At 45.4% G+C, this 19,610-nt stretch overlaps 1 protein-coding gene across 5 annotated transcripts in view; it reads right to left on the bottom strand.

Annotated features, from left to right (window-relative positions):
* The window catches only part of LOC115154029 (protein Jade-1), a 221,316-nt gene that overhangs the window by 36,058 nt on the left and 165,648 nt on the right, over positions 1–19,610 (bottom strand). For all 5 annotated transcript variants that reach the window (XM_029699806.1, XM_029699805.1, XM_029699807.1 and 2 more), the window contains one exon: positions 7,844–7,961. In XM_029699806.1, the coding sequence (XP_029555666.1) occupies positions 7,844–7,961 (118 nt within the window). The remainder of the gene's footprint in view (positions 1–7,843; positions 7,962–19,610) is intronic.

Raw genomic sequence — 19,610 nt, 5'->3', positions numbered from 1 at the left:
AGAAACATCCCATAACCTGACAGAACAAAATGAGAAACATCCCATAACCTGACAGACCAAAATGAGAAACATCCCATAATCTGACAGACCAAAATGAGAAACGTCCCATAACTTGACAGACCAAAATGAGAAACATCCCATAACCTGTAGACCAAAATGAGAAACATCCCATAACCTGACAGACCAAAATGAGAAACATCCCATAACCTGACAGAACAAAATGAAACATCCCATAACCTGACAGACCAAAATGAGAAACATCCCATAACCTGTAGACCAAAATGAGAAACATCCCATAACCTGACAGACCAAAATGAGAAACATCCCATAATCTGACAGACCAAAATGAGAAACGTCCCATAACCTGACAGACCAAAATGAGAAACATCCCATAACCTACCAGACCAAAATGAGAAACATCCCATAACCTGACAGACCAAAATGAGAAACATCCCATAATCTGACAGACCAAAATGGGAAACGTCCCATAACCTGACAGACCAAAATGAGAAACATCCCATAACCTGTAGACCAAAATGAGAAACATCCCATAACCTGACAGACCAAAATGAGAAACATCCCATAACCTGACAGAACAAAATGAGAAACATCCCATAACCTGACAGACCAAAATGAGAAACATCCCATAATCTGACAGACCAAAATGAGAAACGTCCCATAACCTGACAGACCAAAATGAGAAACATCCCATAACCTGTAGACCAAAATGAGAAACATCCCATAACCTGACAGACCAAAATGAGAAACATCCCATAACCTGCAGACCAAAATGAGAAACATCCCATAACCTGACAGAACAAAATGAGAAACATCCCATAACCTGACAGACCAAAATGACAAACCATCCTCACTTAACAGAACAAAATGAGAAACATCCCATAACCTGACAGACCAAAATGACAAACCATCCTCACTTAACAGAACCAGTCCTACCACCGCAAGGGGGAAGTGTGTGTGTGGTTTCCCTGGTGGGCAGGTTGAGTAAACCCAATAAATCCCTCACAGTCAACAACTTCAATATCTCTAATCCCAGTTCGTGTGTAGACACCGAAAACACACCAACACACACTCGCAAGTATTCACACGTACGGATGCACGCTCACACAGAAGCACACTTTCAGTAAATATACAACGGCACTAACATCTACTTGGACACACACACACACACACACACACACACACACACACACACACACACACACACACACACACACACACACACACACACACACACACACACACACACACACACACACACACACACAGAGAGAGAGAGAGAGAAACGTAGCATGCGCACCCTGCTGAGAAACCGTCCCACAACGCAGAGGGGCTTCAGTCAGCGTTTACAGCTGTGCGGTTGGCGGCTCCCCCCTCCATGAAGGCCCTTATTGTTGGGGGACATGGTTTACCACGCTCCCGCTGCTTAGTGGAGCGGGTGGCGTGCACGCCAGGCTTCCTCTCATGTTGGTTTTAATAGAGGCTGAAGTGTGGGGGCACTGGGGTGTACTGTACTGTGTGGAGCTACCACTGGCCTCCTTCCCTCACGCTTCCCCTAACATGAAGGAGCAGGACATGCATGAGAGGACCTGAGTGGTACCTCACTGTGTCCTCCCGGTGGGTTGTGTTTCACACTGAGGCTACCCATGGTGTGTGTATACCGTCTGTCCATGTTGTTTTAAAAATCTGTTGTGTGGGTGTGTGCCTGAACACAGTGTGGGTAAGTGTTTGTGTGTGACTGTGAATAGGATAGAGTATATATTAATGAGTGATACGTTGGCTATTTGTGTGAAAAACTCATCCTCTCTGCAACAGTCCAACTTCGAGAGACATTTGAAAATATTGTTGTCAGTTCAGTTGCATTTCTCTCTCTCTCTCCTTCCTTTTCTCTGCCTCTCTTTCTGTCACTTCTTCCTTTTCTCTGCTCTCTCTATGTCCCTTCTCTGCTCTCTCTGTCACTTATTTTCTGCTCTCTCTCTCTGTCACTTCTCTGCTCTCTCTTTCTGTCACTTCTCTGCTCTTTCTGTCCCTTCTCTGCTCTCTCTCTCACTTCTTCTGTGCTCTCTCTCTCTCTCCCTCACTTCTCTGCTCTCTCTCTCTCTCACTTCTCTGCTCTCTCTCTCTCTCACACTTCTCTGCTCTCTCTCTCTCCACTCTCTGCTCTCTCTCTCTCTCTCTCTCACTTCTCTGCTCTCTCTCTCTCTCTCCTTCTCTGCTCTCTCTCTCTCTCTCACTTCTCTGCTCTCTCTCTCTCTCACACTTCTCTGCTCTCTCTCTCTCACACTTCTCTGCTCTCTCTCTCTCTCACTTCTCTGCTCTCTCTCTCTCTCTCTCACTTCTCTGCTCTCTCTCTCTCTCTCACTTCTCTGCTCTCTCTCTCTCACTTCTCTGCTCTCTCTCTCTCTCTCTCTCACTTCTCTGCTCTCTCTCTCTCTCTCTCTCACTTCTCTGCTCTCTCTCTCTCTCTCACTTCTCTGCTCTCTCTCTCTCACTTCTCTGCTCTCTCTCTCTCTCACTTCTCTGCTTCTCATCTCTCTCACTTCTCTGCTCTCTCTCTCTTCCACTTCTCTGCTCTCCTCTCTCTCACTTCTCGCTTCTCTCTCTCGACTCTCACTTCTCTGCTCTCTCTCTCTCACTCTCTCTCTGCTCTCTCTCTCTCACTCTCACTTCTCTGCTCTCTCTCTCTCACTCTCACTTCTCTGCTCTCTCTCTCTCACTCTCACTTCTCTGCTCTCTCTCTCTCACTTCTCTGCTCTCTCTCTCTCACTTCTCTGCTCTCTCTCTCTCTCTCTCACTTCTCTGCTCTCTCTCTCTCACTTCTCTGCTCTCTCTCTCTCACTCTCACTTCTCTGCTCTCTCTCTCTCACTCTCACTTCTCTGCTCTCTCTCTCTCACTTCTCTGCTCTCTCTCTCTCACTCTCACTTCTCTGCTCTCTCTCTCTCACTTCTCTGCTCTCTCTCTCTCTCTCTCTCACTTCTCTGCTCTCTCTCTCTCACTTCTCTGCTCTCTCTCTCTCTCTCTCTCTCACACTTCTCTGCTCTCTCTCTCTGTCACTTCTCCTTCTCTGCTCTCTTCAATTTGATTGCCTCGTCAGGTTCGCAAAGGGATTCGTCTTTTCGAAGTGTGTGACTCATTTCCTCTCTTCCTGGGCTCGCTCAGCTGCGGTGTGTGAGGCACAGTGTCCCACTTCTTACCTGCGCTCGTTAGCCCGACACCACAGAGCCTTTTTCTTTCACACTTCCTCTCTTTCTTTCACACTTCCTCTCACGCTCCCTCAGCCCCAGAGTTCCCTCTCGACACACACACAGAGAGATACACGATCAGATATCCCAAACACAAGCCACCATCAACTGCAGTGTAGGGCTGTGGTTGAGAGAAACAGACACAGGATGGACCTTCTCACTACATTGATACGTACAGAATTACACTGCTGTGGCTTCCTTCCTGTGATAACCTGAACACGGGTGAGTTCAGGACAGCAGTATGTGGCCCTGTTCTAATACTTTCAAAACTCACCCTTCTTCCGATCTTCCTTGTCCAATACCTTACACATGTATCCTTTCCTCCTTGTAGTAATAGGTATTGGAATGGACCCTTCGTAATGGATTAGTGAATATTTCAGGGTTCCATTCCATTCCCATATGACTACAAGGAAGGAAGGAGGGAAGAATGCATGTGTAAAGTAATGTAACAGAGCTTGCCCCAGTGTCCCACTGCTGTAGAGGCAGATGGGCAGGGCCCTCCCTGAGTTGCAGTGCCTACAGGGACTGCTGCTCTTCAACTATGGCTGTGTTCAGCCCTAAAAGCATGTGACTCACTCGAGTGGCTTTACTCTAAGGACTAGACAGACAGATACAGAGCAGTATTTTCTCACTGTGGGAGCTGAGACCCAGACATGGCCTGCGTCCTATATTGGCATCCTATTCCCTACATAGTGCACTTACTTTGACTGGGGGGGGGGTCTACATGACTAACACTGTGGCGGTCACGAAATCGAAGTCGGTCTCACGGTAATTGACCGTTAATTAACATAAACACATTCAGCATCTCCTGGCTTCCACACACTGATGCAGAACTCTGGAACATGTACATTTTAAAGAGTCTAATAAATCCATGTAATATAGCCTACACCTTCACAATAAATCCATTCTTTCAGACAAGTCTAAAGAAATGTGATATGATTTTTTTTTTTCTATTTCAGAAGAACAGAATAGCATACTCTGAGTTGTCCTTATGTTTGGTCCTGATCTGGCTATGTCATGTCTGTGGGCTACACGAGTACATATAGCAGACAAGATTTGCTTTGAATTCCATGGCATTATTTTACACTATTTTATAGTATGAAGAATACATTTGAACAAAGCTGAATAAAATAGAAAGGATACTTTCTCCTAACTATTTGAGGTAATGTGCACATGCGGCTACTCTGTGTTGAAATAGGTGCTCCTATATGCTTAATTTAGAGTTATTAATGTAACTTTAGTTGTTCTACAAACGTTGGGCTATATGTTTTGATGTTTAATACATTGTAAGGCTGTATGATGAGACTAATGATGATTTGAAAAAAGTTCTGCTTTGCTTTTTTGCGCAGGCTGTACACACTTCGACAGTCTCTCATTCACAATTTGAGAAGCACTTGATAATGCCTCGAATTTCCCGGCGGCATCCCCTTTGTGTGGCCATAATGCACCCTAAAAAAATCCAGGCCTTTTGGAACCCTCCTCCCTAAATGCTGCCCGCTCCGAAGCACCTCATCTCACTCACATGGCTCTCCATCACGTGATCGGGTCTTTCTCACAGGCTACAAGTGAAGACAAACACATCGGGGACACAACTGCGCGCGTCCTTATCCAATTCTGAGGTGCATATTGAAGATATTGGAACAACTGTCCACATTAACTTTTTGTCTGCCAACATGATGAGTAGGCCTAACAAACAGCCCAAAAAATTGCCTACGTCAATCTACTATCCCCAGTAGTACAAAAGGCTTTAAGCGCGAATGTTCCATTAGCAGGAAAACACAAATATCAAAAGTGACCACAAATGCGATTATGCATGTAATGCTTTTATTATAAAGGTGAATTTTTATGGTGAAAATTATCTTCCCCCAACTTCAAACTCACACGCTGCATACGCTGTATGCCAGTTAGACTCTACACCCGTTGTAAAACGGATTAATGTGCTTCCTTTTAAGAAGTTCTTTGGCCACTTTAGTTGTGATACAAACCTTATCAAAACATATAGGCCTATGGGCTAGGCTACATGAGGTGTGCGAATATGATTAGAAATAGTCACAAAAAAAAGGCATGCCTTATGCTGGGCATCATTCACAAGTGATAATATATCATTCACAAGTGACAGGAGGAGGTAACCGCAAGCCCCATATACTACCCACCACTGCGACCTGTACGCTCTCGTTGGCTGGCCCTCGCTTCATACTCGTTGCCAAACCCACTGGCTCCAGGTCATCTACAAGTCTCTGCTAGGTAAAGCCCCGCCTTATCTTATCACTGGTCACCATAGCAGTACCCACCTGTAGCACGCGCTCCAGCAGGTATATCTCACTGGTCACCCCCAAAGCCAACACCTCCTTTAACCGCCCCTCCTTCCAGTTCTCTGCTGCCAATGACTGGAACGAATTGCAAAAATCACTGAAGCTGGAGACTTATATCTCCCTCACTAACTTTAAGCATCAGCTGTCAGAGCAGCTTACCGATCACTGCATCTGTACACAGCCATCTGTAAAAAGCCCACCCAACTACCTCATCCCCATATTGTTATTTTTTGTTGTTGTTGCTCTTTTGCACCCCAGTATCTCTACTTGCACATCATCATCTGCACATCTAGCACTCCAGTGTTGATGCTAAATTGTAATTATTTCGCCACTATGGCCTATTTATTTCCTTACCTCCCTAATCTTACTACATCTGCACACACTGTACATAGATTTTTCTATTGTGTTATTGACTGTATGTTTGTTTATCCCATGTGTAACTCTGTGTTGTTGTTTTTGTCACACTGCTTTGCTTTATCTTGGCCAGGTCGCAGTTGTAAATGACAACTTGTTCTCAACTGGCCTACCTGGTTAAATAAAAAAATACAAAAAATATATGACGAGCAAACTGATGCTTTTTGTGAGCTAGCAGCAGTAAAGCTAGCAGCAGTAGAGCTAGCAGCAGTAGAGCTAGCAGCAGTAGAGCTAGCAGCAGTAAAGCTAGCAGCAGTAAAGCTAGCAGCAGTAAAGCTAGCAGCAGTAGAGCTAGCAGCAGTAGAGCTAGCAGCAGTAGAGCTAGCAGCAGTAGAGCTAGCAGCAGTAAAGCTAGCAGCAGTAAAGCTAGCAGCAGTAGAGCTAGCAGCAGTAGAGCTAGCAGCAGTAAAGAAAGTGAGTTCTGAGAAGAAGACGGCTGTGTGTTTAACATGAGAGCCAGGCCCCAGCAGAGAAAGAGAAGGAGAGACCGAGAGAGGGGGATGGGGATAGATATAGAGATTGGGGGGATGGAGAGAGAGAGAGAGAGAAAGTGGGTGAGATAGAGAGAGAGCGAAAAAGCAATTGATAGAGAAGGAAAGTGAAAGACGGAGAGAGAGTAGGGAGAAATAAAGGGATGAGAGAGAAGTCATCCAGTCATTATGATACTGACAGCCTCATCTTTCTCCATCTGAGGGTGCAGACAGAGGACCTGTCTCCGTCCAAAACTGCACCTTAATCCCTTTATAGTGCACTGCTTTTGACCAGGACCCATAGGGAATAGGGTGTCATTTGCGACGCATCCCCTGAAGCAGTGTTCTGTCACGGGGCTGTCTGTGTGTTTCGGCCCCTCATTTCCATGTGTGAATAGCTATGGTTACATAGAGCCGGGCGGCCAACACAGGCCCCTGATAGCAGTGAAAAGTGCCGAGTCAGGAGGTCTTAATACACAGCGGCGGGCTTTCGGGGCTCTGGAATGATGAACACTGCAAATTAGTACAGGCCTGGGAGACTCACACAACTCCCTGGGCCAACACACCGACACACACACGCACAAGTGCACACACACACACACACACACACACACACACACACACACACACACACACAACCGCCCATACACACACCCTTCCTTTTCCACACAAACACAGGACCCACTCCAACACACACCTGAACCAACATAGCCTACTCCTCTTTCAAATGTTATGCACATAAATCCCCCCCCACACACACACACACACACTCTAGTTCCTCCCTCCAGAGAGCCCTAGCTAGTTATTCTGTATCAGACTGGCTCATTTCCCATTCCTACTGACAGACACACAGGGGAAGTCCTCGTACTCTCTAGCCTAAGCCCTTGACTTCAGCCAGTGTAATAGAGTGTAAGGACTGTCAGGCCTGTGAGTGTGTTTACTGTGGGTCCAGTACTGGGGACAGACTGAGGACATGGACTACTATGACAACAGTACCACTCACATGACCGGCTTGGCTGTACTGAGGTCAGGGTCAGGGAGAGTAGGAGCTTACTATCTGTATGTCTGAAATGCCACCCTTTCCCTGTGGTGCCCTGGTCAAAAGTAGCGCACTAGAAAAGGAATAGGGGGCCATTTTCTCGGCCTATGAGGATAGAGATAGTCTACATTCTAGTCTTACATTTACATTTACGTCATTTAGCAGACGCTCTTATCCAGAGCCACTTACAAATTGGTGCATTCCCCTTATGATATCCAGTGGAACAACCACTTTACAATAGTACATCTATATCTTTTTTTTTTTTTTTGGGGGGGGGGGGGTTTCCTTCCTGTAGACCCAGAGCAGGACAGACTAGGGTGGTGTGTGTGTGTGTGTATGCCACTCACCTCCAGCTAGGTCCTCCTCCAGCAGCTGGATCTGCAGGTGGAAGATCTTCTCCTGGAGGTCACACAGAGAAGTCTTCATCTTCTCCCGCCGCGTCACCATGTAGCACAGGTTCCTCACCTGACATACAGAGGAACACACACAGTCCTCTGAACCATTATAATAACCAGGTTCCTCACCTGACATACAGAGGAACACACACAGTCCTCTGAACCATGATAATAACCAGGTTCCTCACCTGACATACAGAGGAACACACACAGTCCTCTGAACCATTATAATAACCAGGTTCCTCACCTGACATACAGAGGAACACACACAGTCCACTGAACCATTATAATAACCAGGTTCCTCACCTGACATACAGAGGAACACACACAGTCCTCTGAACCATGATAATAACCAGGTTCCTCACCTGACATACAGAGGAACACACACAGTCCTCTGAACCATGATAATAACCAGGTTCCTCACCTGACATACAGAGGAACACACACAGTCCTCTGAACCATGATAATAACCAGGTTCCTCACCTGACATACAGAGGAACACACACAGTCCTCTGAACCATTATAATAACCAGGCTGGATCTATAGCAGAGATAAATGCCCCATTAAAACCACCCAGCTTCCCTCCCTCCCACTCTCTCTGTATTCAGTCTCAGCCTCCCAAAGGGTTAGGGGTAGAGGTGCAACTAGACTGCAGCCAGGCGTAGGAGCTCCAGTCTGCAAGCCCAGACTCCTAGCTAGCCTAATTATCTTAGCAGCAGCATTCCCAAGCCCCCCCCCCCACACACACACTGTCAAATCACTTTCATATGTTTTCATGTGTGTTTTGGGGGCTCTGGGTTGGCAGTGGGACAAAATGTGGCTGGTGGAGGAGCAGTGTGTGTGTGTGTTGTGGAGAGTTGGAGCGACTAGCTCCCTCCCAGGGAGCTCTCTGCCTGTCTGGGCCATAGCCAATCCACTGTGAGTAGTTACCAGTAAACCAGGCAGGGGCTGGCTCACAGCCAGGGACAGGATACACACATGTCTGAGTGCCCCCAGTGTGTCCTGTGTGAAAGCACATCTGTGTGAGAGTGTGTTTTTCCTCCCCAGTATATCTCAGTGGACATCTTTATTAATGTTCCTGAGAGTGTGTGACTAATGATTAGTCATAGTGATGATGGGAAGAGGGGCTGGGGGGAGAGAGAGAGACACAGATAGACAGAGGAGAGGAGTCTGCGTGCATGTGTGTGGCGGGCAGACAGACAGATCTGTCTGTGTTGTGAGGTGTCCATCCTGTCACTCAGATGGTACAGCATGGCAGAGCTGAGCCACCCAGACTGTCAACAAAGACAGATTTGTTCCCTCTGTCTGGCCGCCCGCCACACAATACACGCACGTAAGCATGCATGAAGACAAACACACACACGTACACAACTCAAGCACACGCATACAAAACACACACCGAGATACAGATACAGACACACACACACACACACACACACACACACACACACACACACACACACACACACACACACACACACACACACACACACACACACACACACACACACACAGATATAGAGACAGAACAAGCATGGTTGTTCTCCTCCCCCTGCAATGTTTAGCCCCACCAGGAACAAAACCGTAATTGTGTCCCAATGTATTCAGCTGATGGGAAAAGTACATTAACAAATGGTTAACAGAGGAGATATGGCCGACACACTACCGCTGTGTGGGAGGAGAAAACCACAGGCTTAATGTTTGATATCTCTCTCTGCTCGGTTGTTTATTGAGTGGCCAGTATTCCATTACTTCCAAGTAGGATAAAAATAGACACAATGTGGGACACAACGTTCAGTATCTGTGTTTGATTATGAGTGGTGGGGGGGAAACTGTTCTCAACACAAATACCTCTCTGCCCCTAAGCAACACAGAGAGGAACGGGGATAAGAGGAGGGCAGACATTCACCTCCCTCCCTCCCTCCCTCCCTCCCTAATATATAGGACTCTATTCCTTTTATAGTGCACTATGTAGGGAAGAGGGTGCCTTTTAGGACACCTATAAACCTCTCTCCCATACAGACTATCCTCTTCCTCCTGACATTTCTGTCCCTGGATCAGAGCACAGATAACTGCTAAGCAGGGCCTCTCTCTCAAGTGGGCTAAACAAGGCCCTCTCCTCTCCTGCCATACACCTGTTGATTTAATTAAGGCCTGATGACACCAGATGCTCTGGTGAACAGGTCTGCGTGCCCACTATCAGAGCACCGATGCCACTCCCCTGACGACCAGGTATGGAACGCGCTTTGGAAATGCAGTTGGCCCCGGGCTTAAAGGGCACGGCACGCGCCAGAGACGACGCTACCCCTGATCCTGGAGTAACAGCCACATGAACTAGAGGGGTTGGCCAGAGCCCCAGAGGGACAGGGTATTATGACCCAAATGTTTCCCAAATGGCTCCCTGTATAGTGCACTATATAGTAGTATAATATATAGGGCTCTGGTCATTATTAGTGCACTATGTAGGGAATAGGGTGCAGCCCTCAGCTCTGACTCTCTGAGTAACCAGGGATAGTACTAGGGATGGGTATGAGTAATAGAATCCTCGAATGGACGTCAAAGATCCACCTTTAACCAGAGATAATAAAAAATAAAAAATAAAAATGTAAAACTATTTGGTGGAATGTGCTTTGTGGGGCACAACAAAAAACAAGCCTTGCATCACACCATTCTCCCCGCCAAATCTCATTCACTCAATTGCGTTCCGAGTGCTCCCTTAACACACGCGTGCTGAGTGCGCACACAAGCTCACCGTAGGCCTACAGAAATAAATGCCTATTAAACCACTGAAAAAATGGTCTTTCAAGCCCCATTTCAAATGTTCAGTCTGAGAAGAACTGTTCCAGGCAACACATGCGCATCACTTCACACTGGCAACTTTTTTCATTTGAAAAATATTCTGTTCCATTTTATTCTGTCATATTATGTTTGTTTTTTTGTGTCTTTTTTTTTTACAATTAAATAGGTGTTTTAACTGTGTTAATGGCTCGGGAAATAAAGGCGTCTTGTCTGATAAATTAACAAAACAAGGCTATGCTATTGCACAGCTATAGGCTTCTACAAGCAAGCTCCACTGCTGAGGTTACTACCTTTTGGAAGATTGTGTTCCACGATATAATATAACCAGTTGATATTACTGTTTCAAGAAATGAATCTTAAATGGCACTCACTTTTTTATTGACTGTGTACATATATATGTACACAGTCACATGGGGCAGCAGGTAGTCTAGTGATTAGAGTGTTGGACTAGTAACCGGAAGGTTGCTAGATCAAATCCCCAAACTGACAAGGTAATCTGTTGTTCTGACCCTGAACAAGGCAGTTAACCCACTGTTCCTAGGCTGTCATTGTAAAGAAGAATTTGTTCTCAACTGACTAGCCTAGTTAAATGAAGGTTAAATAAAAATATATATATTTTTAAATATATACATATATAGATACATACGCACGCACGCACGCACGCACGCACGCACGCACATATATATGGAACAATTTAGCAATTAGGATTTATTATCTGTAATGGTTATGATAAATTAGGCATTGTTGTGATTTGTTTGCATATAGATTAATGCTCACATATTGTTTTTCCAGTGCGGGCCTTGTATTCTAAAAATAGATTTTTGGTTTTTGAGTACTCAAAAAAAAATCTGTGAATACTCAAACAGTTAAAAACATATCCGACAGACTCCATGGATATAGCAGAGACAACTTTAATGAGTCAGTGTAAGATATCCCCTCAGAGAAATGTGTGAAAAGGGTAAGAGCAGAGTCAGTACTGTAGGTGAATGTGGATAACTTCATTTTTTTACATTTACATTTTTAGTCATTTAGCAGATACTCTTATCCAGAGCGACTTACAGTAGTGAATGCATACATTTCATTCAATTCTTTTTTTCTTTTTTTTTCGTACTGGCCCCCCATGGGAATCGAAACCACAATCCTGGCATTGCAAACACCATGCATTGCAAACACCATGCTCTGCAAACACCATGCTCTACCAACTGAGCTACAGGGAACTTAATTATCCATTGAGGTCCAATGATAAGACGCTATCTGACTTTCATATGAAATCTAAGCTCTGAACAATAACATGATCTGATTTAACCAACTCCATTGTGCTATTTATCCTGATTACTAAGCAGACACAGGAAAGAGTCCAGCATCACAACATGGCTCTCGGGATTAGACAGATAAACACAGAGACAGATAGACACAGAGAGAGAGAAAGAGAGAGACTATTTGCACATTGTTACAACACGGTATATAGACAAAATAGGACATCTGAAATGTCTTTATTCTTTTGGAACTTCTGTGAGTGTAATGTTTACTGTAAATTTGAATTGTTTATTTCACTTTTGTTTATTATCTACTTCACTTGCTTTGGCGATGTTAACATATGTTTCCCATGCCAATAAAACCCTTGAATTGAGAGAGAGAGAAACCAAAGCTCCACATATCAAAAGACACAGGGGAGGAGAGGGGGAGGGGAGGGATAGAGGGAACAAGGGAGGGAGGATAGATAAAAAGTGGGTCAGAGACAGCCCAGACTGTGGCAGCTGGATACGGTAGAGTGAGTGAGGAGGCTTTGTGAAGGCGGCTCTGTGGCGTGCTGTGCTGCAGACATGAGGACAACCTCCCTACCAGAATCCTCGTCCTCCCAGAAGAGAGCCTAGCCAGGAGGAGAATTTATTAGCTCCTGTCAATCACTCACTGACACTATGCCCAAGCCTCGTCAACCGGGGGGGTCCAGGGAGACATCCTCGTCCAATCAGAGCTCAGAATGTTCTGACTGCTGTGTCAGAATAGACGCAAAGGGCCGTTATCTGTCTGGAGATCTTCCAGAGCTTTAGTAAACAGCAGGACAATTCTGCTGTGTTCAGTTAGCCTATTCACACAGACAGCGTCACAAATGGCACCCAAGCACCTTTATAGGGCACTACTTTTGACCAGGGACCGATATATAGGGAACAGTGCACTATATAGGGAATAGGGTGCTATGTGGGACACAAACACAGACAGTTTTTCTAAGGCCTCACCAAGGTTGTCTTTGGATTTAATTAAAGTGAGCAAAGCAGTGTCACGGCAGATATGTCCAGATTAAAAACCCTGGTTATGAAACTAGCTGTTTTGTTAAGCCTCTGTCTCTGTGAGGATTGGAGTGTTAATGTTACTCAGGCAATATGCTTTGCGTGTGCAAACAAAAACAGGAGTGGGAGATTGAAGTTGTGGATCTTCTCCCATTTTCAGGAAGAACTGAGCGTCAGGTTGTGCATGCTTCTGTGTGTCAGTATCAGACACTGTGAGTAGGGGACTAAACACCAGCCACATGGACAGTTACAGCAAAAGAGGTACTGCTCTACTCACCTCACCAGACAGACAGTAGGCAGGTTTCTGTAACTGACAGATAGAGGCAAAGACTTAAGTTTGGATCTAAGGCGCTGGAATGTGCTATGAAAACTCCATTCCATTGATTGATTGGCAAACCCAGGCCCATTAGCCTGTTAGCATCCTTCACTGTAGGCGCACAGCCCACTAGCCTGTTAGCATCCTTCACTGTAGGCGCACAGCCCACTAGCCTGCTATTTAAAATAAAACAAAAAAAACACCTTTATTTAACCAGGTAGGCTCATTTACAACTGCGACCTGGCCAAGATAAAGCAAAGCAGTTCGACACATACAACAACACAGAGTTAAACATGGAATAAACAAACATACAGACAATAATACAGTAGAAAAAGTCTATATACAGTGTGTGCAAATGAGGTAGGATGAGGGAGGTAAGGCAATAAATAGGCCACGGTGGTGAAGTAATTACAATATAGCAATTAAACACTAGAATGGTAGATATGCAGAACATGAATGTGCAAGTAGAGATACTGGGGTGCAAAGGAGCAAGATAAATACATAAATACAGTATGAGGATGAGGTAGTTGGATGGGCTATTTACAGATGGGCTATGTACAGGTGCAGTGATCTGTGAGCTGCTCTGACAGCTGGTGCTTAAAGTTAGTGAGGGAGATATGAGTCTCCAGCTTCAGTGATTTTTGCAGTTCGTTCCAGTCATTGGCAGCAGAGAACTGGAAGGAGAGGCGGCTAAAGGGGGAATTTGCTTTGGGGGTGACCAGTGAGATATACCTGCTGGAGCGCGTGCTACGGGTGGGTGCTGCTATGGTGACCAGTGAGCTGAGATAAGGTGGGATTTACCTAGCAGAGACTTGTAGATGACCTGGAGCCAGTGGGTTTGGCAACGAGTATGAAGCGAGGGCCAGCCAACGAGAGCGTACAGGTCGCAGTGGTGGGTAGTGTATGGGGCTTTGGTGACAAAACGGATGGCACTGTGACTGCATCCAATTTGTTGAGTAGAGTGTTGGAGGCTAATTTGTAAATGACATCGCCGAAGTCGAGGATCGGTAGGATGGTCAGTTTTACGAGGGTATGTTTGGCAGCATGAGTGAAGGAGGCTTTGTTGCGAAATAGGAAGCTGATTCTAGATTTAATTTTTGATGGTAGATGTTTAATGTGAGTCTGGAAGGAGAGTTTACAGTCTAACCAGACACCTAGGTATTTGTAGTTGTCCACATATCAGAACAAGTCAGAACTGTCCAGAGTTGTGATGATGGATGAGCGGGCAGGTGCGGGCAGCGATCGGTTGAAGAGCATGCATTTAGTTTTACTTGCATTTACTTGCGGGCAGTTGGAGGCCATGGAAGGAAAGTTGTATGGCATTGAAGCTCGTCTGGAGGTTAGTTAACACAGTGTCCAAAGAAGGGCCAGAGGTATACAGAATGGTGTCGTCTGCGTAGAGTTGGATCAGAGAATCACCAGCAGCAAGAGCGACATCATTGATGTATACAGAGAAGAGAGTCGGCCCAAGAATTTAACCCTGTGGCACCCCCATAGAGACTGCCAGAGGTCAGGACAACAGGCCCTCCGATTTGACACACTGAAGTCTATCAGAGAAGTAGTTGGTGAACCAGGCGAGGCAATCATTTGAGAAACCAAGGCTGTTGAGTCTGCCGATAAGAATGTGGTGATTGACAGAGTCGAAAGCCTTGGCCAGGTCGATGAATACGGCTGCACAGTAATGTCTCTTATCGATGGCGGTTATGATATCGTTTAGGACCTTGAGCGTGGCTGAGGTGCACCCATGACCAGCTCGGAAACCAGATTGCATAGTGGAGAAGGTACGGTGGGATTCGAAATGGTCGGTAATCTGTTTGTTAACTTGGCTTCCAAAGACCTTAGAAAGGCAGGGTAGGATAGATATAGGTCTGTAGCAGTTTGAGTCTCCCCCTTTGAAGAGGGGGATGACCGCGGCAGCTTTCCAATCTTTGGGAATCTCAGACGATACGAAAGAGAGGTTGAACAGGCTAGTAATAGGGGTAGCAACAATTTCTGCAGATCATTTTAGAAAGAGAGGGTCCAGATTGTCTAGCCCGGCTGATTTGTAGGGGTCCTGATTTTGCAGCTCTTTCAGAACATCAGCTATCTGGATTTTGGTGAAGGAGAAATGGGGGAGGCTTGGGCGAGTTGCTGTGGGGGGTGCAGGGCTGCTGATCGGGGTAGGGGTAGCCAGGTGGAAAGCATGGCCAGCCATCGAAAAATGCTTATTGAAATTCTCAATTATAGTGGATTTATCGGTGGTGACCGTGTTTCCTAGCCTCAGTGCAGTGGGCAGCTGGGAGGAGGTGCTCTTATTCTCCATGGACTTTACAGTGTCCCAGAATGTTTTTGAGTTTGTGCTATAGGATGCAAATTTCTGCTTGAAAAAGCTAGCCTTAGCTTTTGTAACTGCCTGTGTATATTTGTTCCTAACTTCCCTGAAAAGTTGCATATCATGGGGGCTATTCGATGCTAATGCAGAATGCCACAGGATGTTTTTGTGCTGGTCAAGGGCAGTCAGGTCTGGAGAGAACCAAGGGCTATATCTGTTCCTGGTTCAATTTTTTTGGAATGGGGCATGCTTATTTAACCCCACTAGGGTAGGGGGCACTATTTTCACCTCCTGTTGAAAAGTAAACTGCCTGCTACTCAGGCCCAGAAGATAGGATATGCATATAATTTCGATAGAAAACACTCTAAAGTTTCCAAAACTGTTAAAATAATGTCTCTGAGTATAACAGAACTGATATGGCAGGCGAAAACCTGAGGAAAATCCATCCAGGAAGTGCTATTATTTTGAAATGGCTGTTTTTCCATTGAAAGCCTATCCACCATACAAAGACTTATGACCCAGTTCACGATCCCTATGGCTTCCACTACATGTGGCCAGTCTTTAGGCATTGTTTCAGGCTTTTACTCTGAAAAATGAGGGAGAAACACCACTTTCAATGAGAGGACAGTGGAAATTTCCAGACATGAGTCCTGCGTATGACCGGGAGCGTGCCTTTCTTGTTTTTCCTTTTCTATTGACGAAGCTATTGTCCGGTTGAAATATGATTGATTATTTATGACAAAAACAACCTGAGGACTGATTATAAACATCGTTTGACATGTTTCTATGAACTTTTATGGTACTTTTTAGATTTTTCGTCTGCCTGCTGTGACTGCGCTTTGTGCCAATGGATTACTGAACAAAACACACCAACAAAAAAGAGGTTTTTGGACATAAATAGGGACTTTATCGAACAAAACAAACATTCATTGTGTAACATGGAGTCTTGGGAGTGCAACCATATGAAGATCATCAATGATTTGTCTGCTGGGCGCTGTTCTCAGATAATCACACGGTTTGCTTTCGCCGTAAAGCCTTTTTGAAATCTGACACAGCGGTTGGATTAACAAGAAGTTTATCTTTAAGCTGATGTATAACACTTGTACCTTTTGTATGTTTATTATGAGAATTTCTGTTTTGTTGAGTTTCACACTCTGCAATTTCACTGGATGTTGTTTGAGACAGTGGATTACTGAACAAAACGCGCTAACAAAATGAACATTTATTGGGTAACTGGGAGTCTTGCGAGTGTAACCATATGAAGATCATCAAAGGTAATTGATACATTTTATCGCCATTTCTGACTTTTGTTACTCCTCTACTTGGCTGGTTACTGTTTGTAATGATTTGTCTGCTGGGCGCTGTTCTCAGATAATCGCATGGTTTGCTTTCGCCGTAAAGTATTTTTGAAATCTGACATGGCGGCTGTATTAACAACAAGATAAGCTTTATTTTGATGTATTGCACTTGTGATTTTATGAAAGTTAAATATTCATAGCAATTTCACCGGATGTTGGCCAGGTGAGACGGTAGTGTCCCAAACCCCCTAGAGAGGTTAAGATGGTGAGGAAGGCACTTTTAAAGAATAACCAGGCATCCTCTACTGACGGGATGAGGTCAATATCCTTCCAGGATACCCGGGCCAGGTCGATTAGAAAGGCCTGCTCGCTCAAGTGTTTTAGGGAGCGTTTGACAGTGATGAGGGGTGGTTGTTTGACCGCAGACCCATTACGGATGCAGGCAATGATCGCTGAGATCCTGGTTGAAGACAGCAGAGGTGTATTTGGAGGGCAAGTTGGTTAGGATTATATCTATGAGGGTGCCCGTGTTTATGGATTTGGGGTGGTACCTGGTGGGTTCATTGATAATTTGTTTGAGATTGAGGGCATCTAGCTTAGATTGTAGGATGGCCGGGGTGTTAAGCATGTCCCAGTTTAGGTCACCTAGCTGCACGAGCTCTGAAGATAGATGGGGGGCAATCAATTCACATAAGGTGCCCCGGGCACAGCTGGGGGCAGAGGGTGGTCTATAGCAAGCGGCAACGGTGAGAGACTTGTTTCTGGAAAGGTGAATTTTTAAAAGTAGAAGCTTGAATTGTTTGGGTACAGACCTGGATAGTAGGACAGAACTCTGCAGGCTATCTCTGCAGTAGATTGCAACACCGCCCCCTTCAGCAGTTCTATCTTGGCAGAAAATGTTATAGTTAGGGATGGAAATTTCTGGGTTTTTGGTGGTCTTCCTAAGCCAGGATTCAGACACGGCTAGGACATCTGGTTTGGCAGTGTGCTAAAGCAATGAATAAAACAAACTTAGGGAGGAGGCTTCTAATGTTAACATGCATGAAACCAAGGCTTTTACGGTTACAGAAGTCAACAAATGAGAGCACCTCGGGAGTAGGAGTGGAGCTAGGCACTGCAGGGCCTGGGTTAACCTCTACATCACCAGAGGAACAGAGGAGGAGTAGGATAAGGGTACGGCTAAAGGCTATCAGAACTGGTCGTCTAGTACGTTCGGAACAGAGAGTAAAAGGAGCAGGTTTCTGGGCGCGATAGAATAGATTCAAGTCATAATGTACAGACAAAGGTATGTTAGGATGTGAGTACATTGGATGTAAACCTAGGCATTGAGTAATGATGAGAGAGATATTGTCTCTAGAGACTTTTAAACCAGGTGATGTCACCACATATGTGGGAGGTGGAACTAAATGGTTGGTTAAGGCATATTGAGCAGGGCTAGAGGCTCTACAGTGAAATAAGACAGTAATCACTAACCAGGACAGTAATGGACAAGGCATATTGATATTAGGGAGAGGCATGCATAGGCGAGTGATCATAGGGGTCCAGTGAGTGGTTGGGCTGGCTGGAGACACGGCGATTCAGATAGCTAGCAGGCCGGGGCTAGCAAGCTAGCAGAAGGGCCTTAGAGGGACTTCGCGACAGAGGAAAGTCTGTTTTAGCCTCCGCGTGCGGTGACGTCAATAGACCAGTCGTGATGGATTAGTAGGGTTCCGAGCAGCAGAGGGGTCCAAGTCCAATTGGCAAAATAGGTATAGAGGCCCAAGAAATTGGCCGATGGATCTATTCAGTTAACAGTCCAATATGCTATAGACAGCTAGCGGGTGGCGGCTAGCTGTCAGCATCCTCCACTGAGGAAGCATAGTCCATTAGCCTATTAGCATCCTCCACAGTAAGAGCCCAGCCCATTAACCTGTTATCATGCAGTGGGTGCAAGGCCCATTAGCCTGTTAGCATCCTCTACTGTGAGAACACAGCAAGAAGGTTCTGCTCCACACTCCCTTCACCAGAGAGGAGAGGAGTTACTCAGGCTAAAATTAGCAATACTCCAGCAGGAGAGAGGCTTCACACAGCTACGTGTTAAAGTTGAATTTATCATTTTTATTGCCACACTAGTCAGGGGGTAAGTGAGAAGGCTTGAGAAATATATTTGGAAATCCATATCGGGTGGTTAGCTGTTTTACTGAACAGAACCTGACTGAGTGAGTGAGCGGCTGGTGTGATCAGGGAAAGGATCAGTCAGATAGACTCCCTCAATAAGAAAAGAATGATAATAGCTTCAATGACAGAGTTGCTCATATTGCTGGGATGGTGCTAAGGAGCAATACTGTTGTTCAAATAGGCAGGGTTTTTGTGGCTAACACTTTGACAGTCCTTGATGAAGACTCTCCAGACGCTACTTCTGTAGTAGGTACGCTAGGAGCAATGTTTGTAAGGCGACTTTTCTAAGCTTAATCCAAAATGAGTGAAGATTAGATATGAAACTGTTGCAACCGTGTCATCAAACAAACCAAGCAAGACTGTCTACCCAGAAGCTTGTCTCAGCATCACACTCTTAAATCTCCTCCACCATTGGATCTCTCCATTTCTACACACAGGAACCAAATGATTTATCCCACCTTTTCTTCAACCAAACCTTGTCTTCATACAGAACATACAGACAGTGATCCAACGATTAGGTCCTGGAAGATACACACAGACAGGGCTGTAG

This window comes from Salmo trutta, chromosome 19 (assembly GCF_901001165.1).
Source record: "Salmo trutta chromosome 19, fSalTru1.1, whole genome shotgun sequence".
In the NCBI taxonomy this organism is placed as follows: Eukaryota; Metazoa; Chordata; class Actinopteri; order Salmoniformes; family Salmonidae; genus Salmo; species Salmo trutta.
The sequence above is the reverse complement of the archived record's forward strand: the minus strand, read 5'-3'. Positions and strand labels throughout refer to the sequence as shown.